Raw genomic sequence first — 25,758 nt, forward strand, 5'->3', positions numbered from 1 at the left:
TTACCTGATAGGTTCCTTGTTCCCGCCAATTTGAACCACGTGACTTCAGCCCAGGTCCCCAATTGCGCGCCAATATTCGAGTTCTGCATCTCGAGTTTTCGCAAGCTCGCGTTCAGTGAAAGTTGAGCTTGGATTTGGCCACGTTTTGCAGGATCGGAACGAGGTTTGAATGCTTAAAACGGTAAGAGAAACTTTACTCATTTGTTTGATCTTTTAGTACACGAATGTTGAGCTCACTAAAGAATAGTTTGATCGCCGAGGTGACGTAATCAACAACGACGGCAAATTTGACAACCTTTTAGGATTTGATCGGGGAATCCCAAGTGAGCGCAGTAGATGACTTATAAAGTCGAACTTGCTTAGTCGTTTACCGTTTATGTATTTCCAGCGCATATTATCCACATTCTCATATCATTAATAGTTCGAAATGAGCCGTTTTCATAGAAATATATTAAGAGTTAATTCACGTTCGTAATGAACTCACATGTACCCACAGAAGGTATAAGGTGTTGTTGTGCTCTGGTGGCGAATCGTTTTGCGCAGAGCAGAAGTTTTAACTAACATTTTTAATTGTTAATTGGCAGCAACCCAACCTTCAAACCTTATTTTCTTTTATTAAGCCGTTTAAAGACCTTTCGATGTACAAGTAGTTTCATTTCTTGACATTTACAAGTAAGCTTATCTTGAATACAGTGAGTGGGTGTTGTATTTTTAACCTTAATTAAATCAATGACTTGAAGCCATGCTTTTCCATTCCGGATCCCAACACGCAATGAAAATTTCATGCATTTCGCAACAACATGAAACGAGTCCTACATCATCTGCTAAATGTCATGACATTTTGGTGTCATTTGTGTGTTATCAGAGAAAAATTCGTTTTTGTGGTTTGCATTTTAGAGCATCATTTGCTCCTGCAAGCCCTGCACTTGGTGGTCAACATGTAACGTAAATCCAGTTATCTTAATCCGTGTCAACTAGCTCTGTCCTTATTATTTGCTCACTTGTGAGGTCTATTTTGTTCCTTCCGTTTGTCCAAACAGTAATTTTTGGAACATGACCAATTCTCTTGCTGACTTTGTATTGAAAGTGTCATCAGTGAACATTAACCCAGTCTTGGGCATACAGTCTAGAAAGGAAATTGTTTAGATTGTTGTGGTTAGCCGGCTGTCATGCTAAGTTTGATGCAAATCATGTCAAAACAAAAATTTATCCATTACTGATTGGTGAAGTCAGTCAACTGGGCATTATTGGGAAATCGCAGAGCAAGTGGATTTTATTTGCAAATACATATGATATTGGATATGCAAATTTTTCAAAAGAGCTGCATCTTTGTACATTAATTGCATTATCGAATTGTGCCATTGATTACATTTCTGCACTTTTGTACATGCATTTTTCCCTTGGTTGCATCAAGTTTTTCAACTCCTCTGTGAAAGCTGCTCTGTTTATTTAACAATAAATCTTTCAAGGACAGCGTAATTCTGAATGGGATTGTTCAAGGATGGAAGTTTAATTAATTTACTTCCAAAATATCCTAAGCCAATTACAGATTTGATCCTCGAAAATAATCACAAATTTTCCTAGTGTAAAATAAACCTCGACACTTAACATCTGGTATACATTCCTGGCTGTAAAAGTAATACAGGTAATTCCAGTATATTTTTAAAGGCCATTTTATACCGTTTCATCTTTTTGAGGTAGGTGTTGAAAGTCTTCTGGGGATCAAATTGATGGGTGTGAGCTCCTGAGTATATTGTACAGTATAGGGCTGAAAATTCTATTTGTAATCATTTTTCAAATAGAAATGTCGGACAAACATTGATCTGTGCTTCACTTTGTGGAAGTGAGATCTGTGTAGTTGAATGATAAGGGATTGGTAATGCCTCAGGGTTTAAGGAGTAATTATTGTATTCATGACTGTGTCTAAATTCTTAACCAATTTCATATTTCTGTGAAGGAAACATCTTCCTGATTGAGCTGAAACATGTTCTAAATGTAAATATATTTTTGTGCATTACAATCAGTTTTGTCCATATTTTCAAGCAGCCATCATGTGGATTCAAGTGCGAACTATGGATGGGAAGAAAAGCTCGCAGATAGATGAGCTCAGCAAACTCACCAAAATCGAAGAGCTACGGAGCAAGTTGGAAAAAGCTTTTGACGTACCAGCAAATATGCAAAGGCTGTTTTTTAGAGGCAAACAGGTAAACTTCACAACACTTTTGGGGCTTTTAGAAAACAATATGTCTGCATCAGTGTCATGCGAGTTAGCTTGTTAACACAGCAACCATGCAAATACAGTGTAGATTTAATTTATTTTACAAATGTTGCTTTGCCGAATTTGTTCAATAATGAAATAGTTTTCAATGCAGTTGTTCCTTGAGCATTGAAAACCTTTATTCATTACATGTTTCATTTGGGTTGCTGTTTTTATTAAAGCTTGTTGCATTGTTTTTATATTTTCCGGTAACTCAGTTGGACGTGTGCCAGGTTATAGATTGAGTGATTTGGGGTTTGAATCGCAGCCAAGTCAACAGCTAGAAAGTTGCTATCTTTGCATGAACATTTACAAAATCTGTTTATGCCTTCCCATGTTTCAATTACTACACCTTGAAGTTTCAAACGAAGTAGGCAATCTCTTTCTATCTCTTCAGGAGTTCTATGATTTAACTTTTATAAGCAGCAACTGAAACTCCTCTTCATCTGCAAACAGTGGCTGAACCGGCTGAATTAGTTTCCAACTTTTTCTTCTTGTATTACATGCAAATGTTAATACATGTAACATTGACAAAGATCCCATCTATTGCTTCTACAGCAATACTCTGCAGAAGCATATAACCTGTTAGCATTGAAACAACTTAATAACTGGTTACGTACTGAACTATCAAAATTTGAAGGCAAGTTATACAGGCTAAAATGGGTTGATACATGCACATTCAAGCTTTTAGAGCTTTGCGGCAAATCATGCCATGTTTTATTTATACTATACGCACTGACTGACTGTATAGTTAGTCATGTTTTTATGCACCAGGCCCCAGTTGTTCAAAGGGTGGATAACTTTATCCAGTGGATAAGTTGCTATCCAGTGGTGCAAATGTATACCAAACAACGCTTCTGGGAAGTTTTTCACACAATCCCATACTTAAATTAGACATACGCTTCTACTCTATACACTAATTATAGGGCTATAGGCAAATTCTTGCACACATTTATTTGCCGCTTACCAACCTATCTAGTGGATAAAATTATCCGTTCTTTGAACAACTGGCATGGGGCCTGCATTATAAATCCACTCAACGATACATGTATGAATTTATTCTCATAATTATTTGTTTGTTAATTTTGAAAGCTTGAAGATGGCCACACGTTGTTTGACTACAATGTTGGGCTGAATGAGATTGTCCAATTGGTGATCCGGACAGTTCCACCACCTGGTGACAACAACAATAACCGAAAGCAAGCACAGAAAGAAGTTGAAAAATCTGATGAAAAATCAACGGATTCTCCTTTGCAAGTCAATGGCCATGTTTCAAGTGACAGTGAGGTACTAGTAAAGGAAATTTATTGAAATGCAGTGGTAGTTCAATTCATGGCTTAGTATGATCAGTTTTTTTTTTTGGTATCACACTCTAGCAGCATGCAAGTGATTTGATATTTCTGTATACAGATGTACACGCTTGCCCAGAAATGAACACAAGGGGAAAAAGTCATTAGGCGGACATTGTTACAGATAAGAGACTGGTCTCAGGTCAAAAAACCAAGAAAGCTGGTTTCCTGGTAAACTTAAGAAGATTTCGAGAATAAAACACTTATTGATCCCTCAAAATTCTTTGTCGACTCTCTGATATTGATAGTTATGTGGAACACTAGCCTGAGGATATTCATAATATGAGGGAAATATCATCAATTGTATAATCTTCACTGGCAATGTTATAAAACAATTTTGCTTTTGTATTTATCTGGGTGCATAATATAACTCAAAATATATATACATGTACTGTACGTGCATTATTTGTCCTGCGAAATCGTACAGAATATCACCTGATACTTAGCTGCAAGCCTGAGTTGGCTAAAATCATGCAATATTCTGCAAGATTGAGCACTGAGGAAAATTGTTTTATCATTCAACACATTGATAACAAAGTACAGTTTTATTGCAGAAAGCTGCCATTTTTCTAATTTTTCAGCCATTTTTCTCCCCGAAACATGAAATAACATATATCGCAGGTTATCCGTTGTGTACAAATGACAAATATTGAGTGCACCAAAACCATATTTGGGCTGTACTGCAATGCGTTGAATAATAAAACTCAATATACACACGCTAAAGTATAAACCAATAATTATTGTTAATAATATTATTGAAATATTATACAACCCATAAGATACTTAAAAATGCAGTTAATGTATGTTACAGCTTTTTGCCTTTGTGTTTTTCTGCATGTATTCTTCATGGCATGGAAAAAACAAGAAATCTACATGTACATGTACATGTACATTAATAATGTAATTATTATACTTTGATTTTTGTGCTGTGTTTTGTGACTTTGGCTTACAGGTAATGGAAAATGGTGAGAGCGAGCCAAGCACATCAGAAGACAAGACTATTAAGAGCCTTTATAAAGTATGTAATAGGAGTTACGGTATTATGCTCTTTCCTTTTTCTATGCTTTCGTACATGGAGTTCTTTGCTATCGCTTTTACTTGTCATTTGTGCTGAGTATGCTTAGTTTACTTATTAAAGTTTAAAAACAAGCTTAAACTCTACTATTTCTTATATTGTGCAGTAGTAAACGTTTGCATACAGCATTACTGTATGTTGACAACCACACAAGAAAACAAGTGAGGTTATTAAACCACACTTGGATTTCATCCAGCAGATTCATATATTGGAGACAGGGTTTTCCCAAGGTCAAAGTGTAATCTTGAACTGCAATTTCATCAATGAAAAGTAAATTATTATTACTGCAAGTGAAATACTGCAAAACTTCCTAAACCACACTGTCAAAAAAAAAAAAAATTTGGTTAAACCAGGATTCTTTTCAACATTTATTCATAGTAGAGACAGGGTTGCCCACGGTCAAACTGCAAAGTTGAAACTACAATTTGATGAAAGCAAAATACAGTGTATTATTTCTGCAAATAAAATACTGCAAAATGTTAAGTGTTTGGGCCGAAACTGCGTAGCATTAGGTACATTGTGTGTAATTAGTATGTTTTCTGACAAGCATCTTCATTACCAAAGATGTGGTGTTCAGAGTTGTTGGGTATAATAAAAAAAAAATAATAAATTAAAAAAAAAATAAGAATAATATGGGGGATATTACATCAACGCGTGGAGATATAAAATTTCTCTTCCAGTGTTGAAAAGTATTTCAGAGTGAGTGCAGCGAACAAGTGAAATATTTTTCAACAGGAGAAGAGAAATTTCTTATCTCCAAATGGCCATGCGGCCCTATGCGCCACCTTGGCACGAGGGGACAAGTAAAATGGCCATGCAATGTTCTATTTATTATATAAATACCAATGAAATACCAAATCATTGCAAAAGGTTCGATTTATTATGTAACCATAGCAACGGTGATCTTTTCATGTGTGAAGATTTCATGTTTTTGTGCAAAAGCTCACGTGATATTTCATTGGTGTGTATATAATAATCTTTAGTTATTTTATTGTATAGACACAGACTAAAGTTACTTTGAAAAGCGGTTTAAACAGTTTTCATAGTTATAATTAGTGTATGCTAGTTGCAGTGTTTTGCTTGAATAATGTTGCATTTGTGCATATGGTTTTGTTCGCAGAAGGGTGAAATGATAGATGCTAAAGATCCCACCATGGGAGCATGGTTTGAAGCCAAGATAGTGGACATATCTTTTGCAGATGAAAATGACCCAAGTTCCATTCTGTATCATGTGGTCTTTGATGGGTAAGAGTTTATTTTCATAAAACAACCAATCAATGAGTCAGCCAGTCAATCATTTAAATATTGAGTTATTTGTTTTCAAATTTAATCAAGGCTAGGACATATAGTACATATATGCGACATTTGAGTAGCTGGCTTCATTGAGAGAGTATTCAGCTACAAGCTGAGAAACTCTGAGTAGCTAGTCATCTTCACTGTAGTTGTAACCTGTCGTATTAGCAGGTTGGTGGTTAATAATGACAGTTCTGCTGTGACAGAGGGCCACAACTTTGTCAGTAATTTTAATTAGTTACTGTTAAGTGTTCTTAATTCTTTGCTTACTTTACATGACAGTGCACGATGATGATGATGACGACGACAATAGCAGTGAAGATGACGTTCAGTCAGTCAGACAGTCTTTGAATTGCTTAACCAACAAACCAACCAATAGGCATGATTTCCAAGGTTGCTGTGAACCTCATTATGAAAGCAAGGCTAAGTGCAAAGCTTTTTACATGAAAATTGTTTGCATATGAATGAAAACTAACAAAAACAGCACTTAGCCTTGCTTTTACAATAAGGTTCAAAGGAACTCGGAAATGGCCTATTGATTGATGTCCAGATCATTTTAGAATCAGTCCTGACACCATGCAGTTGTCAATTTCATTGATTTAATAATTTGCTCAATTAGTTAAACATGGAATTCACATAGGTAAACAAACCATGTTGGGTAAAATGAGGGGTTACATTACATTGCATAATTACAATGATATTTTTATGTGACAAGAGACATCATTTGACCATTTAATTTTAATGAATTTGCAGGTATGAAGAAGATGAAATTAACAAACTTTCTGAAAGTTCAATTAGACCCATAGCAAGAACAGCTCTAACATGGGATCAGGTAGCTGAATGTCATCATTTTCTCAATCACATCTGACTTGCATATTTACTAGTGAAATTTTATGAATGTTCTCATTATTTGTTTTTCTTTTTTTCATCTTTTGCCAAGATTTTGGTTGACCAAGTAGTAATGGCAAATTATAATCCTGATGAGCCCGATGAGAGGGGCTACTGGTATGATGTCAAAATCACTAAAAAGGTAAAAAGATTAACAAAAGCAAAGGCTTTTAAAGGCTGGTTTTCACCGATCACTGTGACTGCTACAATCTTTGAAAAATAAGTTGAGTGATCATATTGATTTGGATCACTGACCAATTTCTGTGGTCGTGTATAAAATTTTTCAATTGTATTTCTGTATTTCCTCCGCTAAAGAGCCTAGTCATACTTCATTCCTCTCACTCAAATCACTGATAGTCTTTTCCCCCTGCCCCTATGGTTTGGTTTCTCTCTAGGTCATCACAGGAAGAGTATCCATGATGTGCTATAATCTTTTCCAGACAGAAACTGTGGCCGTTTTAATTCATAAATTAAAATACATGCACACTAATCTTGTTAAATTCAACAAAGTCAACTGTCAATTACTCCCTCCAACATGTATCTTGTTACTTTGTAATCTCTCCTTTAAACTTAATTTGACAGTATGATGGTCCAACAAGAAATACCAGAGAACTTTATGCAAAGTTAATTTTAGGGTAAGAATCTCTTTTAAATGCGATAAAAAGGAACCTGTGGAATGTTTTGTGGCTTGAGAAAACCTTCTCTTCTATGTTAAATGAAGACAAAAGTTCTAAGTGAGTTGTTGTTTTATTAGAACTTTTGTTTAAACTTGAAAGAAATAATTTCAAACATCACTGAACAGTTGGTTCAATTTTGAGGCTAAAGTGATAAGCTTGTTGGGCAAATTCAGGCCCTCAAATTACAAAGTAGACATGGAACTATGTTTCTGTGTGTATGCCAAATTAGAGCATTTAGAGGAATTTTTGATGCTGAGACCAAATCAGCACTTGCGTTCTTTTTGTACTGGGTCCATAAATTATTAGTGTTGAGTTTTGTATACTCTAAATCACATAGAACAATTTTAATAAGTTAATATTAGAATGTTAATGTTCGTGCTTTTTCTTAAAATTTGATTAAGAACTAATACAGATGACACAGTTGCTCAGGAGTTTAGACTCAAATTTATAGACAAAGAGATCTTCAAGATTGAAAGCCCTCCAGGTAATACCGTAATCAAGTGTTTTGTCATGAATCTAGTGTCCATCATACTTACAGAATGTTATTTTTTTAACTCATTTATCATAATAAATTATTTTGTTTCCTGTCACATCACACAAGGCATTGCTTTAATCTTAATAATTGTTCTCAGATTGATCTGTTTTTTACAGTCTGATAAGCATTTTTGTAACAAAGCATGTTTTCTTTTAATAAGTCTGGCTAGCTAGTATGTACTATACAACTTAAAAAATGGATAATGGATAAACTCAATATACATGTTGTCTTTGCATTCTTGGTTAAATTATGAAAAAAAAATGCGACGAATAATTTGTGTTGCAGGATAATTTGTCAGAAAATTCTGAAGTAGACAGCTGGCTTTACAAAGAAAATTTCTTTTAAAAATTCTTTTATAAAATTTCTTTTAATATAACTAATACAAGCTGGTCAAGATAGTGAAAAAGGTGGTGATTTTCATTAGCAACCAACCTCTTTTGACACCCCTGGTGTTGTGAAGTACTTTCTTTGCAAAAGTACTAATAATTATCTGCTTGAAAAGATTCTGTTTTGAAAAAAAAAATCTGATATCTGTTTAGGTATTCTGGGTGACATGGGCATTAAGCAAGCAATTTGATGGTTCTTATGTTTTAGTTTTTTTGTTGAGTAGTGAGTAGTGTGTATTATAAGCTATCTTTTTATTTTTGCATTACAGATCCAAGCAGTTCAGGAGAATCATCGAGTCCACTAAGTGGAAGAAATTCACCAGCTAAACGTATGTACACTACATATTATTGATCTCACTGACTTCTTTTCAGACTGATTATACATGTACAGTACATGCACCTAGATTCGTCAAGGAAATTCAGGAAGTGGCGAACAGAGAAATTTATCAATATTGTGGATTGATTACAGGTTAATGCAATAGATTGTGTTTGTATGTGCTCATAGCACATAGATCTAGAGCTATAGATAGAGAACAGAGAAAATTACAAGACAGTATGTTATTAAAGAATCAAGAAAAAGACTGCCTTGTTAAAAACAAATTTCACAGGTTGTTCAGGTGCACTTGTAACAGAATAAAATTGTCTCATTGTGTTGATTTCTGTATATTTTACCTTTGGACTTAGGCCAAGTGAAACCTGACTGTAGCTACTGTAAAGATAACCCAAACAAACTATGCAAACATTGTGCATGCCACAAGGTATGTTTATCATTCATTTTGATGGTGTTCAATTATTCCATTGATTTTAAAAACAATGCACTAATCATGTAGTTGTTTGGGATTCAAAAGTTAACCATTAACAGTTTAATCCAGGCAAGTGATTTGCATCTAACTTTTATTTATAATATCATTACTTAATAAAAATATGTTATTATTTTTGTCTTGATGTGCTACTGTTTTCAGAACCTACGTGTATAATCTTTTTTACCTCATACAAGACAAAAATTTTAGTTTCATGCAGTCACCCTATACAGCTGTATAATTTAATTAAAGAAAAAGAAAGATGTATTATTCAACATCTCATGATTGCATGAGACAAAGAAATTTATCTGAGTCCTCAACAGGAATCCAAAGTTTTTTCTTTCTTTTCATTCTCTTTGTTAACACTGTAAGCCCTAACAAATTATTATCAATATCAATTTTCTCCTTGTAATATCAATGCTTATTCAATCCCTGAGGTCATGTCAGAATTAAGGATATGATCACCCAAGGTAAATTTTTACGCGGGATGCCCTGAGGGGGCATACCGTGTCTAAAAACGGGTCGATTTCTTTTTTTTTTTTTTTCTTCATCGTAGTTACAAATCGGTACATTAATTTATTCATTAAGCTCTCCCCTCTCCTACTCGGGATGTATTGTTCTGATTGTCTTCAACAACAGCAGGCCAATCAAAATCCATTCTTGTCGCTTATATCGCTAGGGAGGGGACCCACTCACCCTTACCTGTGTGACGTCAACGCATCATTTGATTTCTTCATTAAAACTGCATTAAATTGTGGTACCATATTGTTTATAACATATTCTGGACTCAAGTGTGCCGTTTTCAAACAGCAATTTCACCATTTTGAAGCGGCAAATCGAAAGAATAACTTCTAAGAAACACTCGACATTAAAAACGGTGGAAATTAGTGAGTTCATGGCGAAGGAATCGTGCTTTGTTTGACAGTCTTAGACCACGACGCGAGACTGAAAAGAGGTCATTGAGAAGCTTACGTTATCGTAATAGAATTTCAAAAGTCGCGTAACACAAGGGAAACAACGTAACGTGATCGTCGTGACTCAAACTATTCCATTAGCAAGGATAGTTTTATCAATCGGCGAAACATACAGTTGGAATACATGAATCAGCCCCAGCATCACGCTTAATGCCAGTATAGCAGGCATCTTGTCTTGATATTTTTATAACTTCATATAAAATATAGAAATCGAGAGCCAATAATCTAATTGTTTTAGTATAAATCTACTAGTTGTTCAAAACTAAACAAGTAAATTATCTATTTCCTCATCGCAGACATTTCGAAAACGCGAAGAAGCGGCCGCCATTTTGTTGAAAATCGCTACTCACTATCTATCACAGAATAGATAGCGAGTACCGTAGCCAATCAGAGAACGGCATTCGTGATAGAACACTAGTAGATTTATACTAAATTCCAATATGATTTGGAAATCTCGTCAATGAGTGCTCTGCGATAAAGACATTGACACTTAAATAAAGTGATTTTTTTTTTGTATCACAGTGTGGTGGAAAGGAAAACCCAGGTGACCAACTGCTTTGTGATGAATGTGATATGGCTTATCACATCTACTGTTTGGTTCCTCCACTGAAAAAAATCCCCGATGATGATGAATGGTAAGCACTGTCTGTCTTTCTGGCATTGATTATTGAGCAGTTTTGTAAGTTGATGAAGTAATAATAATGATTGCCTGGGTAAGTGTTCTGACTTGAGAAGGACTGCTAATTGATGTTGGTGGCATTGAGTGATGTTTTTGTTTACAACGTGAGTGGACGTCATCATCAGAATCAAGAGCAACAACAATCTTTATTCACCCACACAAATGTAATGTTTTTTTTTTTTATAGGTATTGCCCACTGTGTAAGAATGACACATCGGAGGTGAGAGAAGCTAGCTGTTTAAAACTTTTCATGGACTAATGTTTAGTTCTATGAACAGATTTGATAACTAAAGGTAATTTGGCCATCATAAAGAGATTTGAGTGCTGATATTCCGAGTATTAGCCCTTTGTTGAAGTGAATCAATTCCCTGTATTGATAAAACCAAACATTTGTTTCCACTCCCCACTTATGCAGCACCACAGTTCCTTTAGTAACTAACATCCATTTTTCTGTGGACTAGTTTATATTTTTTGGTCATTTTGAATATAATACATGTAATAGGGAAAAAGTGGCAAAAATAGTAAAATATTGCCTGTAGAGGAATCCAGTGGGAAAGTATTTCAGATTAATCTGGACAACAATAGGCTATTTCTGACTTTGTTTTAAACCTCATTATGATAATGAGGCCAAGTGCAAAGCTTTTCATATGAAAATTAGTTTTGTTTGCAATTTGCATATGAAAAGCTTTGCACTTTGCCTCACTTTCATAATGAGGCTCACAGCAACTTGGAAATGGCCTGTCTATGTCATTTAAAATGATCAAGATTGAGGGGGCTGTGGTTTTGCTTGTAATGTTCTTGGTGTTATTTGGATCGTTGAATAATCATACTAATATAATTATGTAAAGTCCTCTGTATGGTTACAAAGGAAACTGGAAAGAGTGTTGAGGAAAGTCTTGATTTTAATTCCTAGGTCATCCATGCTGGCGAGAAGTTGAGGGAAAGCAAAAAGAAACAAAAGATGGCATCTTCAAATTCAACTGCAAACAGAGACTGGGGCAAGGTAAGTCTGCATGGCTTTTTATAGTGTTATTATAAAATAGCCAGGGTCAAGCAAGCGCTGTGATTGGTCAAACTGAGTTCTGTATAACTCCACAATGCACGAAGCATACGTATGGTGCGTGCATTATAATTGAACATATGCACGGAGCACACGTCAGATTTTTTGCCTGGGAAAAATCTGAGAAATTCAGAGACAGAATGCGCTGTCACTCTAGCGATTTGCAAAGAACAGTCTCTTGTACTGTTGTTTCTAGACTTTTAATTAACTTCAACTTGTCTCTTAACACCTTAAAACTTAAACTTGACTTGGAGTTAACTTCTTGAACTTGCTTACAACGTGACGAAAAACTAGAACAGTTTGACTTTTTACTTGATTGCGCTGTCGCATGCCGTCGTGATCAGCAAGAGCGCGCACTATTAAATTACGCGTTATCTCGTGTAAGGAGAAACTTGATGTTGATTCATTAAAATTCGCACTTGTCTGAGGAGTTGCGATTGTTTATATTTTATAAAAGAAATAAAAAACTTGTTCCTCATGCATTGTTGAGTTATATATTAAGCACTTGGAAATTTTAAGAACACTTGAGAAGTGCAGAGAGGCACTCTCTGCACTTCTCTCGTGTTCTTAAAAATTCCCGCGTGCTTATATAACTCAACAATGCACTTGGCGCGTTTTTTATTTCTTTATTAAAGTCAAGTCAAACAAGGTTAATAGTCATCAGGAGTTGGTAAGAGTGGAAATACTCTGTAAGAGGTAACTTGTCTTTCTTGTTTCTGGGTTCTGCATATAATTTTGACACTTTCCTCTGAAGAGGTTTCTCTTGGGCTGAAAAGAAAATGGAAGTGACCCCATAAAATAAAGCCAAAAAAAAAAAAAACCATTACCAAGAGAAAGATCTGCTCACCTTCTAGAGTTGAACTCTTACTCTTGTTGCATGGTATCTGAACTTAAATGCCCAATCTAAATCAAAGCACTGTATTTATTATCTGGAATCTCCAATGATCACCAACCACTATCTATCTTCTATAAAACAACAAAAAAAAACCTAATTTTTCTGACTGGAAACATCATGCTTTTCTCGGGTTTTTAACTAAGGTAACTATCCAATTTTGCATCATTTCTGAAAAAAATAATGTACTTTAAAATAATACACTGGTAAGTATCAGTGTAATTCAAGATATTTTTCCTGACTGGTTTTAGTGTATTGTGTTTTGTAGGGTATGGCGTGTGTCGGTCGCACTAAAGTTTGTTCAATAGTACCCCCAAACCATTTTGGACCTATTCCTGGTGTGCCTGTGGGTTCTGCTTGGAAGTTCAGAGTTCAGGTTTGTCCTACTGTCTATAATAAAGTTAATTATTATTAGACTGGGTTAATTGATAAATGTAGTGTCAAAGGGGCGTTTTATGTAACCGGAACATCATTCTGTTGTAATAAGAACTGATGGTGTTAAAGACATGTTCTGACTATATTTTTGTCCCTAGGTGTGAAAGCTTAGTGGCCAAATGAGAAGGCCAAATTTCAGTTACTGGAAATGAAAGTTATAATCTGTGGTTCCAGGAAATGTGCACACTGTACTCCCCCATGGAAGGTTATTGGAAGGAAAGGGGGCATCTAAAGCTTAATTCTTTGAATTGGGAAAGTATGAAGTTATAGTAGAATTTCCAGAGGGTTAACAAGGGGTTTCAATCCAAAATACCCTTCTGTGGTCGGAGTATCTAATTCCTGGAACCACACTCTGCACAATCCCAAATTTAAAATCTTATAAGTTTCATTTTTGTTTTCTTAGCATGTTCCAGTTTCCAATTTAAAGGCAAATGAAAGCGTGTCCAGCAGTGGCTAAGTTGTTTTGCTGGAAAGATCTAGGAATCTAAGAATTTTTAGGGGTTTAGCTGAATATGCAAGGCTTTAATTAACTGTCTGTCTTTTGATTTTCCCTTTAATACTGACTATACAGTTAATTCAAAGTTAAGATGCAAAGTCTATGTTTACTCATGACAAGTTTACCTTATATCTTCAGGTGAGTGAAGCAGGAATCCACCGTCCTCATGTCAGTGGGATTCATGGCAGAGATTCTGACGGTGCTTACTCAATTGTGCTTGCTGGTGGATATGAAGACGACTTGGTGAGTTAACTAAGTGGACGGTAGGCCCTGAATCCATGTATGCCAAACATTTTGCTTCTCTTTCTCACAGCTGCAAAATTAAACCTTGTTCTTTGTTCCCCTCACTGATTTCTCCGTATTTCTGTGGTACGTTTTAGAAAACAAAACATTTCACCTTTGGGATTCAATTCAGTTATTTTCATAACTTGCGGCCTCTTGTTTAATAATCTGGATAATTTTTTAAGTTTGTAGAGTCAGTATAATGTTTAATGTTGTTCAACTCAACATTTAATCAGGTAAAGATTTTAAATTTTTCAGCTGCCTCTAATGTCTCTCAGTTGAGTGAAATGTTAACCATCAACCGTAGAATTGACTCCGAACACTCCAGAAACAGGAAAATTATGTTATGTTGCCATTTTGTTTTCAAGGACAATGGGGATGAGTTCTTTTACACTGGCAGTGGTGGGAGAGATCTCTCTGGAAATAAGAGAACAGCTGAACAGTCATGTGATCAAACACTTACAAAAATGAATAGGTAAGATCTCCCAGGGAATTTATAAGTTTGGCAAATGCTCTGAGGTTGTAACTTTTCCAGACAGGTGAGCACTATCACAGTGCCAAGTGCTAGTTTTGCCTTCTTGCGACTTTGAAAGCCCTGCTTCCCGGTTAGTTGAACATGTGAGGCTTGATCCCAGGGGTGTTCGTTATGCACTAGACAGAATTCACTACTCTTCATTAATTTTGGTCTATTATCTTATCTATTATCTTCTTCCCACATAGTGTGTACAGTCAACTCTTGCCTTGCAGACACCTCGCTAATACGGACACTCCAATAATACAGACAGCAGCTAAATCCCCAGCAAAAATAAATTACCCACATTTGACTGAAATAAATTCTTGCTATTATGGACTCTTGCTATTAAGGACACTAATTCGCGGTCCCGAGGGTGTCAACAATAAAGGGAGTTCACTGTATAGCATGGTCTTATTGGCTTATGCCTTAATTGCAACCAGCAAGTTAACGTTGTAGTATTATATTTTGTCTTTTGTTGACAGTCGTTTACTAGTCAGTGTATTCTTAATGTTTCAGGGCACTTGCGAAAAACTGTGCTGCACCACTGAATGACAAGGAAGGAGGCAAAGCCAAAAATTGGAGGGAAGGGAAAGCTGTGAGGGTGGTATGTATTAAGCATTGGGTACTTGTTTAATGTACTTGTGTATTTTTGCCAACCCATATTTAACTTAGTAGTCTTTACTTTGTAAAGAGCGCAAAGGTGTGTGGGTACTGTAGCAAAACTTACAAGTGTCTACACAGTCTCAGGGAGCTCTCATTAAAATTTGAGCCACAATATTATTGTTACACTGAGCTTCACACCATGAATTACAAAGTTGTTGGTTTCTCAGTAAAATAATCAGACAGTCTAGATCACCTGTAACATCAAGGGCCCAGTTAAAGGTATTCAGCCATTACAGGTGTTGCAGGTTACAGCTCTTACTCTATACCTCTCATATTGTTTTACAGCCCCAGAATACTTACACATTAAGGGCCAGTTATTTAAACAGAGTCTATCTTAGACCATGGCTTAAGACAATCATTGGGCCTCCAAATCTGTTTATAAGTGGTTCACGTGTAGACAAATAGTTTTCTAGTCTGGGATGCAAGCCCTCTTGTTACTGTTGGCAGAAGATTTGACTGTTGGCAAAATTGAAAATGACTTATCTGGAATGTAGTTTTATTAAACACCGTCTAAACTGTCTTTTAATGAGTGACCCTAAGTAAGTAGAATGGCTTTTGATTGACCTGATTCATGTCTCAACCTACAGGTGAGGAGCAGCAAGCTGGCCAAACACTCAAAATATGCTCCGGCTGATGGAAATAGATATGATGGTATATACAAGGTATGAAATTTAATACAACTACCATAACAGTTCTGTTAAGTGCCTAGATATCTTTGTTGGAAGAAGAGAGTGGGGCTTGATAGAGGAGGGTGTGGGGTGTTATGTAGAAGTTTGAATTATTCATTTGCCTTGAGGCTGTATGAGCTTTGTTCACTTTGGTGATTTGACAGAATCGGCAGGCTTTAAAAACAAAAAAACAGAGGCCATCTTAGCCTGCCAATCTTTATTTTGAAAAAGATAGCTCCATATTAGCACTTGTGTTTTAAAAGATGCTTGGAACCTTGGACCCTGCTTCAAATTTAATAATAAATGGGTACATTCACGGGTAAGTGGCTGCAACGGCAAAAAATAAGGAACTTAAACACAGACATTTGTGAACCACAGATAGCAACTTGATGTTCATGCAACATTCTCTTTTATTTACTTGTTTTGGTGTTCTTGACAATTAAAAGGGATGAGTAACTCTTGTTTTGGAGTCTGGTGACTTTGCATGACAGATGAAATAGCGCTAGAAAGCCTCAAAATGGAAACAATGTAACTTCCGGTTAACAACTGTGGCCCACAAACATCTGTTCTTAAGTTCCGCAGTGATAAAACAGCTATCCATGTCGCTTATTGCATTACCCATGACAAAGATTGATTGATTGCTTGATATTTCTTTTTGATTGGTGTGTTTCTGAGAAAATTGTTTTCCACATAAACATTTTTTTGCCATATACCACTGACAATAACTTTAGAAACCTTGTAGACAGAACAGGTTGCTTAGCTTTCTAAAACAGTCAAGATAATGTGCGTCTTTCTCTGTCAGGTTGTGAAATACTGGCCAGAGAAGGGTAAATCAGGATTTATTGTGTGGAGGTACCTACTGCACAGAGATGACGAGGTAATGTACATGAGTAGAAAGATGGATATCACATGGACAAGAAAATCTTCTACAGTGTGTCATATGTAGTGTTGTTGCAAGCACAAGATGACTCAGCCTTTGCCTTGAAGATCTTGATGACCAATCACCTTAATTTTGCTTCTAAAATTGCCTAACATTTGTTTCATTGTAAATGATTTTCGTGGCTTTAGCAAACTTGGAAAGGGCTCTGTGATTTACAGTCATAGATTATTTAATACATTGTGGACCCTTTAATAAGGATACAAAGCATACCGTTAGATTTGTTGGTAAAACCTCCAATGTGGACAATGTTTTTAACAATATTATTGTGGAAGGACACGCTCTACCAAGAGATGAAATTTATTCAGTGCTTACCTGGTGTTGTTGGTGTTAAAGCTAATACATCCACTTTATATTAACAGACACCAGCGCCATGGACCAAGGAAGGAAAGAAGTTAATACAGGATTTAGGCTTAAAGATAGTGGTAAGAGAAATTTTAACTAAAATAGCTAGTGTTTTCAAAATTAGTCTTCTGCCAATTTGTAACGGTCAGCTATACTTAAATCTCTTAGGTATTCTTACACTTGAAAACATTTACAAATTTAAAGTGGCCCTTTTCACACATAAAATTACTAACAATACTACTAATATTCCTAACATTTTCAAAGGAACCCTAACTCTTCCCTCTGAAGTTCATAGCTACAACACCAGATTTGTATCAAACCTTAATTTTCATTGGCTGAGGATGATGATAATAATTATGGAGCTGCCCCTTTTGCATTTGCAGGGTCTAAAATTTGGGAAAAAAATACCCTCTAAATTATAAAAGCTCTCATATAATAGCTTCTACAAGCAGTACAAATTGTACCTTTTAAATACTGAATGAATATTGGGTATCTAAAAGGTACTGCCCTCACTATCAATATTATCATTTTTATTATTCTTTACTTTTTTTTTTTTTTTTGCTCTAGTTAGTTGCACGTTATACGCCAGTTAGTTGCACGTGGCAGTGACCAACTCGAAAGCCTAAGCTCCTTTGGTCACTGTGCACATTTTACTTTTCACATTCATGTAATTGTGCATAATAATAAAAACCTAAAAAAAACCTTATAGTTCCAGTATTCAGCTCACTATCATATTATGTTGGTTACATGTAACTTTGTAAAGCAAACCAAATGCAACTGTAGTATTACCAATGAAATAGATAATTATCAGAAGTTCTGGTATATCATTTTGTTCAGGGCTGGAAACAGTAATTCTAAGCTTTGAATTTTTTAAGAATTCTTTTCCAAGAGAGATGAGGCTTTTGACAGCGACAATAAGTTAATGGCATGAAATTGTAGACAAAGAAAACCTTGTGTAAAAGCATACAACTTTTAGCTTGTGACAGAACACTTTCCCACCTGCCCTTAACGACGGTACTGCGCATACGTTTTGCGTATCTCGAGACACTTGGGTTTCCTATGGGTGGTGCCTAGAAATACAGGGATATTTTTGTGCAGTTTAAAATTATGCGGAGAAAGCAGAACTTAACAAGTGCTCTTGGTATTGAAAAAGAAAATTTGGGGTAACCATGCATTTTCAGAGATAATAAAGCTTCAATTTGGAAAAAAACGCCATACATTGCTTTGTATTTTACTGTTTTTTAGAATAATTGTTGCTTAATTATCTCTAAAAAATGGGTGGTTACCCCCAATTTTCTTTTTGGATTTCAATAACCCTTGTAAGATCTGCTTTCCTCACACAGCCATAAACCACACAAAAATACTTCTGTATTAGTAGGCACCGTCCTTAGGCAAAGACTCCACGTCTGACTTTCTTCTTGATCCATAACAACAATTGTTATTTGTTAACATTAAGACATAAGATACATGGAGTAAGAAGACCAGTATTTTTTTTCAGTACCCTGAAGGATATTTGGAAGCACAAGCCAAGAAAGAGGAGGAAAAAAAGAAACAGGAAAAAGATAAAGAACAGGACAAGGAATCGGGGAAAGGCAAAGGAAAAGGCAAACGAAAAAGAGATGAAGGTTTGTCACTTAAGCGATGTCCTTCATTGGTATAATAATATTAATCTCAACCATAATAGAGCTTGACCTTATCTTTTTCACTAACTAGTCCTTGGGCTATGTGAGGTGTAAATTTACTTGCCAACACGCATCACTTGGTAGCCAAGGCCTAAATTATGTCACCTTTTTATGTTTAACTTGTTGGTGAGTTTTTAATTTTGAATATGTGCAGGATACCAATTTTTGAATTGAGCTCAAAATAGATTAATGCTAATGTTCTATTTGTGCCTTCTCCACATTTCATTACATCTGACATGCTTACTGCTTGAAAGGAGAAATTGAATCCAGTACAGTATCTCAAAAAGCCAGCTAATGAACCTATTAAACTAATTGACTTTTTAAAGAGGTGACATCTAACAGTAAAAATGTTCTTTGTTAATATATAAGTACAATATGTAGTATGAAATTTTTATTTTTCTTTGGAATTTTTTTAATTTTTTTGATTTTGTTTTCAGAAAGTGAAACAAGCCCAGCTAAGTCACCGCCAGCAAAGAAAAAAAGCTACAAATTACCAGAAGAAACAAAAGCTCTTCTTCATGCTGATACAGCAAACGAAAAGCTCTGGAGTGAAGTAACAACAGCATTACAAGACTACCCTGTAAGCATTTATGCTAACCTACGTACAAGTATTTATGCCTTGGAATTGCTTTTTCAGAGGTTTCAGTGGCCAGGGACTAAATGACAAAAATGTTCTTCAGTTTGGATCCATGAGGAACAGAAACAGACAACTTTTCTTCTAATCTGACAGCAAAATTATTTGTAAATTTTTTTGGCCTTTTTGAGGTAAAGCAGTGGACTGGGTCAAGTTGAAAATTTTTACGCAAAATTAAATTGACACCCCAGTATGGGAGACCACGTTAAGCATAGTTGTTACGCCACAAAATGTAATAGTGACGCAAAATGTTACAACTTTTTGCCACAAAATGTAATAGTAACGCAAACTGTAATAACGTTCGGTGTAAAATGTAATTAGTCATTTGACCAAGTTTGGTGCTGTTTAGGTGAATAACAACCAAGTTATGGACTGAAATTAAACCATACAAATTCTTTAAAAGTTTCTCATATTTGTTACCTCTGTAAAATCCTGTCATATATCTACTATTTCGAAGAAATCTGAGTTGAAAATCACTGTTTATCAATTTTTAAGTATATCATAGAAATAAAAAATTTTAGAGTTCATATGGTTTTGGTTTTGGCATTTGCGGTCTCAAAATAAGAGTTTTTTGTTTGAATTTGGAACCATCTTTTAAGGTCGATAACTTGGTTGTTTTTCACCTAAACAGCACCAAACTTGGTCAAATGACTAAGATTAACATGGTCTTCGATATGGTGGTGTCAATTTATAAATTGGATAAAATGTGCTACTGGACCCACTCCCCTGCTCAACCTTGAAATGGCCAATAATTAGTCCTTGTACTGACCAGCAGTTACTAATCTTGCATTTACAGCCAACAACAATAAGCAAGTAATGGATGATTTTTTTCTCTCTCCCCCTTGTAGACATTTATACAAAAAGTGGAAGAGACATTCACGTGCATTTGTTGCCAGGATGTCGTTTGTCTACCAATAACCACAAAGTGTTTTCATAATATCTGCAAGGTGAGTGTTTTTGACTTATAGTTTTGGAAGGAAAGTATGTATTGTCAACAGTAACTGCCATGGTATCCCCTTTATCTTGGCTGGATCTATCCATGATTTTGACTATGACTAACTGCACCTATGGCTATGACTATGCCTGTGACTATGGCTATGGCTCTGGGTTTGACTGACTGACTGACTGACTGTGGCTATGGCTATGACTATGACTTTCAGTGAATCATGGACGTTGTCAGTGAGTCAATCCATGAGCTATTCTACCAGTCAATCAGTGAGGCACTTTTTCTGTCTGTCTGTCTGTCTGTCTGTCTGTCTGTCTGTCTGTCTGTCTGTCTGAAGGTCAGGCAGGCAGGCAGTTGGTCTGACACTTAGTCTTGTCAGCCAGTTACTGCCAGTAATCCAGTGAGGTCAATCAATCAATCAATCATATCAAGAAAAGAAGAGGAAGTGGATAAAATGTTCGTTTGAAATTGCTTTAAAAGTGATTTCCTCCCACATCATACTGATGTTAAAACCTCGTATTTCTTTCATCAGGGCTGTCTGCAGCGCTCATTCAAAGCAGAGGTGTTCTGTTGTCCAGCTTGCCGCGCAGAGCTTGGAAAAAATTACAAACTGGCAGTCAATAGTTGTTTAGATGCTGCTCTTAATCATTTGTTCCCCGGCTACACCAAGGGACGGTGACAGGAGCCAAACGTTTACATTGTTTAATTTTAGATAGCAGTTGTGACCATGCTTACTTGCCACCTTAACTTTGAACAAACGTTTCCTGTGATCGGGCATTTAGAGAGTTCTACCTCTACCCATACTTGTCAAACAGCCAGTTAAGCCCTCATAGCTGAAAAGCATCATGTCTGCGACCGTTTGACATTACCAAAGAAAAGTGATTAATTTTTGAAGAGAGGTTTCCTGAAAACATTACAAACTCTACTTTTGGTGAGATGATATTTCGGTTTAATTACATTTCAAAGCATACCTCCCAGGAAGATCACCTTAAAAAGTGGGTTAAATGATGTAGACTGGAATTCGGATTTCATAAAATCAAAGCTGTGAAGTGAAGAATGTGCCACCCCTTTTATGACGGAACGTGTACGTAAGGATTAAATCTATGAGCATCATTGTTTGCTTGTTTATCAATCTGTTTTTCGTGGCTTAAGGGGCTGTTCAAGTAAGATCTTTTGAGTGTGCGTTGCTGAACGTTTGTTGTATTTTCATATTTTTAATACAATTGTTAGGAGCGGATTTGAAGTTTGTACTAGGGGACAATTTAAGCCAGGGTCCAAATTGATATTGGACTTGCTCTTTTGTCGTCAATTTAGCGTTTTTAAACATTGATGTAACTATTATTACCTTTTATTACAGAATAAAACCCACTTTGCATTCATTAACTGTTGTCTATTAGTGCCATTATATGTGCAATCAGTTAAGACGTCTCTGACTCCAAAGCTGACTGTGATCCTCATCCAGCTTGCTGCTGTAACGTGTGGTTCTTTATTGTGCAGATGAGAAACTCTTTTCCGATCCAGAGTCGGATCACGGTTCCAGAAGAACTCACACATATAGTGTGCATAGCCATGATTATTCTGTACATCTTGGAAATTTTGTAATCAAGATCAAATGTATGGTTGGTTTTATAAAGTTATTTGGCCACCGTAAAAGAGATGCGAGTGTTGACGTTTCGGGCGTCAGCTCTTCGATTCACTCTCACGAAGGGCTGACGTTCGAAACATCAGCATTCGAAATTCTTTTCGATGATCAAATTGTTTTATTAACTCTTGATAAAACCAAACGTTGTGTTTCCACTACCGACAGACGCAGCACCACAGTTTCTTTAGAAATTAACCCCCTTACCCAAGATCAAACGTAGCTTGCCAAAAGGGACGGTTACAAAACGATAGACGCGCTTGAAGTAAAATTTACCATCGTTCTTTCTTGACCACCACTCGATACTCGACTATACCTATCCTAGCAGTATGTAGGACACGTGTGACATGAGCTCAGTGTTTGCGTGTGTATAGCCCAGTCCGCCATGACTTCCTAGTAGCTCAGTGGACTCGATTCCCGTCGGAGACTCGGATAGCATCCGAACTAGTAATCGGAAGGTCTTAGGTTCGACTCCTGATAGAAGCACCCGGATTTTTTTCCGAGTATGCCTGTGTCATCAACTGATCAATACATCATTCTCAAAACTAATCTTCATATGAAAAGCTTTGCACATTTCCTCGCTTTCATAATGAGGTTCACAGCAATGTTCATCTTTTTCGGTTGAACATTGTTGATTAACAACGACAAAACTTTATTTGCACACGGTAAAAATTTCACTATTTCAATACAGCAGAGAGTGAAACTATTAACTAACTATTAGCTCCACTATGGGGAAAGTTACAGTTTAGGTAGTCATTTCTTGGCTTTGGAAAAACCAATTTTTAGGTAGCGTCGCGGAGATCATAGGTCATCATAAGACGTAATACTTGGAGTAAACATGTTACAGAAATAAACTGGGGCGAACCTGTTAATACTTTTATGCATTATACTTCCCTTATACTTTGCCCTTCTAACAGATAACTGAGTATCCCAGGGAGTTAAGGAGAAACCTGGAATTCGTGTCAGCTTGCTTTAGTAATAACTCTTGCAACGCGATTTTACAATTTCGGAAGTTTCTCGCTCAGCTGTTTTGACAAGCCAGTAGTAATCAGTAGTAATCAAAGTGTGGTTCGATGAGACAAGTTAATGCAGGGCTATGATTATGAAGCCAAACAGGTGTCTTTGTTATATGTTTTTGTTAGCGTTTTGGCCTTGACCATGCACAAACCACAATAGATTTTGAAATGTGTTGGAGCAACTGGCCAATGGAAACGTTCTCGAACGTTAAAACAGAGAACTGTGCCCGGCCGCGGCCCTTCCAACATAAATTGCAACACCATTGTTATTAACTTTGAACATGGTAAGGTTTCACAACCAGTCCCTCAATTAACTATGATGAGGCCTTTGAACATTTTAATAACAGTACAAGTGGAAATAAATTGCCTGACTGACTCGCTCAATTAACTGCATCAATATTACAAGTGCTGGCTAACGAATAATGTACAGTGTTCCATGTAAGCCATTAAACATGCTAAACGGTGAAAGAAAACTATTAACAGTCGCGATAATAGCAAAGCAACAATAATTTTGTTTAAAGCGCATTTTTAGATCTTAAAAATGTACTTTTTTTAAACCGGCTATATTCCCTATCGAGTCTCAATGGAGTCTTTTGTTATTCGCTTTACAAGTAGTATATAACAGAAAATTTTCTCTGTTACATTGACAGTTAGGATATTATACAAATTAGATTAATCTTGACAGAGCACAAAGGCTTACTCTAGGGGAAAAACGACAGAAAAATATACAAACTCAAACTTACCCATCGATTAATTTCCTGCGCTCTCATTGGACGAAACATGTCACGGATCACTCGAGTCTTCCGGGAAACGACTCGTTTTAAAAGACACGATGACACAGACACTCGATTAACAATTTCAATCGATCTGACATCCGATTTTTTTCGACAAGAGAAAAATGAAGAAAGCCGCGCGAAACTCAGATTTTTAGGTCTTTATTGTTTTCATCTTATTAAGATCGGGTAAACTATAGTCGGCTTGTTGATTTATTTTCTGACAATTCCACCACAACCATCACTGACCGTTTTGTCTTGACCACAATAAAGCGAGCGCGTTTCAGAAATTGATCCGACGGTTATAAAATAGAAGAGATCTCTTTTCTAGCTTTGTTGGTATATGGAATGAATTGATAAAGATTGTCTTCAAAATTTCACAAAATTACCCTCGACACTTTGCTTTGCGTCCAACTGTTCATTTTTTGCAGCCTGAACGGTTTTTTACCAAATATTTTCAGTAATACATAAGGTGCCTATCATTATGTTTCTTTCTCTCAATCTAACAAAACAAAATGTCGAACTTTCAAAGTCAACATTGTTTTAAGCTCTTTTTCTCTTTGGCAGGCTTTGCAAAAATTGCTTGCTCTAAATTTAGGTCCATTTGTATACCATGCTGTTAATGTCGAACTTCGTATGTTGATTCCGAAAATTTGCAATCACCAGGTAAGTGTGACTTTTGTACACAAATGACGTAATGTCAAACGCTCCTGGAGCTGGAAACTCTTGGTATTTAATGAACTGTGTTCCAGAGAACTTGTATACAACAGAATCTCCACCAAAGACAAAATTAGCCATACCAAGGTAAGTTTGACCGCACATCACGAATGGGGAGGAACCAGTTGCTTTGCCAACTGGAATTGATTGGAACAGAACAAACCTGCTCCCATTCCATTTGTAAATGAACGAGTCAGTATTGATGAAGTTGGCAAATGCGAGGAATGTTTCATCATCGATGTTGAAGGAACTCACACCGCGAGCTCCGTTAGTCTGAAATGACTGCAGTTTTGCAAATCTTTCCCCCGACAATTTAAACAAAGTTGACTGCGCTGAGCCTGAGTTGTGAAAGTTCGCAAAAGCAATGAAAATTTCATTGTTTATTACAAACGTCGTACTTTCTAGCGCTCCCTCGGTTTCTAACTCCTGAAAAATTTCAAACTGGTTATTCTTCCATCTGTAGATGACTGAGTTGACGCTCTTGGTAGTATCACTACGAAAATTCGTAACGGCCAGAAACAGTTTTTCCTCATCTGTCGTCGTTTTAAAGAAATTAAAACTCGATGCTCCTTTTGTTTTAATGTTTTGGAAAGCGACAAACCGTTGACCATTCCACTGATAAACAACAGAATCTAGTTCATACGTAGCTCCATTTCTGAAATTAGCAACAGCGAGGTAATGCTTATTATTTATCGTAAAAGATTCAAAATGGTATGCTCCGCTAGTGACTATGGTCTGGTAAAGAGAGAATCTTCCTGTTGAATCGTCCATCTTGTAGATGAACGATTCTGTATTGAAGCCAGTGTTGGTTTTGTAGCTGGCGAAGGCGAGAAACAGACTTCCATCAATGCTGAACTGTTCTCAAACTCATTAATAATTCATGCAGTCAAAAGCCAATAAATGACCTCCATTTCGGTCAGGTGGATGAATCTTGATACCCCAATGAAACACCAGATGAAACACCACCAGGTTTTCATCTGAGATGAAACATGTTTTTCATCTGAGATCAAACATTTGCATTTTAATGAGATTAATTTCTTATTGTTTCATTTGAGAAGACATGTCAAAAACTCGGGCTTCGTGCTTTATCACAGGTTCCAAATACCTCGAAACAGATGATAGCACTCGGCCTGCGGCCTCGTGCTT

At 36.3% G+C, this 25,758-nt stretch overlaps 1 protein-coding gene across 3 annotated transcripts; it reads left to right on the plus strand.

Moving 5' to 3' along the window:
* Window positions 1-36: 36 nt before the first annotated feature.
* Window positions 37-21,850, plus strand: LOC146469606 (E3 ubiquitin-protein ligase UHRF1-like). 3 transcript variants are annotated; one of them, XM_085123237.1, is made up of 25 exons: window positions 43-181; window positions 2,047-2,204; window positions 3,350-3,544; window positions 4,559-4,624; window positions 5,802-5,926; window positions 6,728-6,806; window positions 6,915-7,004; window positions 7,445-7,497; window positions 7,941-8,023; window positions 8,730-8,789; window positions 9,145-9,218; window positions 10,757-10,869; window positions 11,100-11,133; window positions 11,827-11,916; window positions 13,134-13,241; window positions 13,935-14,039; window positions 14,447-14,553; window positions 15,109-15,196; window positions 15,843-15,917; window positions 16,726-16,800; window positions 17,223-17,285; window positions 18,704-18,830; window positions 19,325-19,467; window positions 20,370-20,468; window positions 21,000-21,850. In XM_085123237.1, exons 2-25 carry the CDS (start codon window positions 2,052-2,054, stop codon window positions 21,144-21,146), a joined length of 2,352 nt encoding a protein of 783 aa, XP_084979363.1. In that variant the 5' UTR covers window positions 43-181; window positions 2,047-2,051; the 3' UTR covers window positions 21,147-21,850. The 3 variants fall into 3 exon arrangements, with proteins under 3 accessions (XP_084979365.1, XP_084979363.1, XP_084979364.1); XM_085123238.1 differs by having other exon boundaries at window positions 53-181; window positions 2,044-2,204; XM_085123239.1 differs by lacking the exons at window positions 18,704-18,830; window positions 19,325-19,467; window positions 20,370-20,468; window positions 21,000-21,850 and adding an exon at window positions 17,928-18,085 and having other exon boundaries at window positions 37-181; window positions 17,223-17,373.
* Window positions 21,851-25,758: the final 3,908 nt, after the last annotated feature.

Source organism: Pavona decussata, unplaced genomic scaffold (genome assembly GCF_977016875.1).
Source record: "Pavona decussata unplaced genomic scaffold, jaPavDecu1.1 SCAFFOLD_122, whole genome shotgun sequence".
Classification (NCBI taxonomy): Eukaryota; Metazoa; Cnidaria; class Anthozoa; order Scleractinia; family Agariciidae; genus Pavona; species Pavona decussata.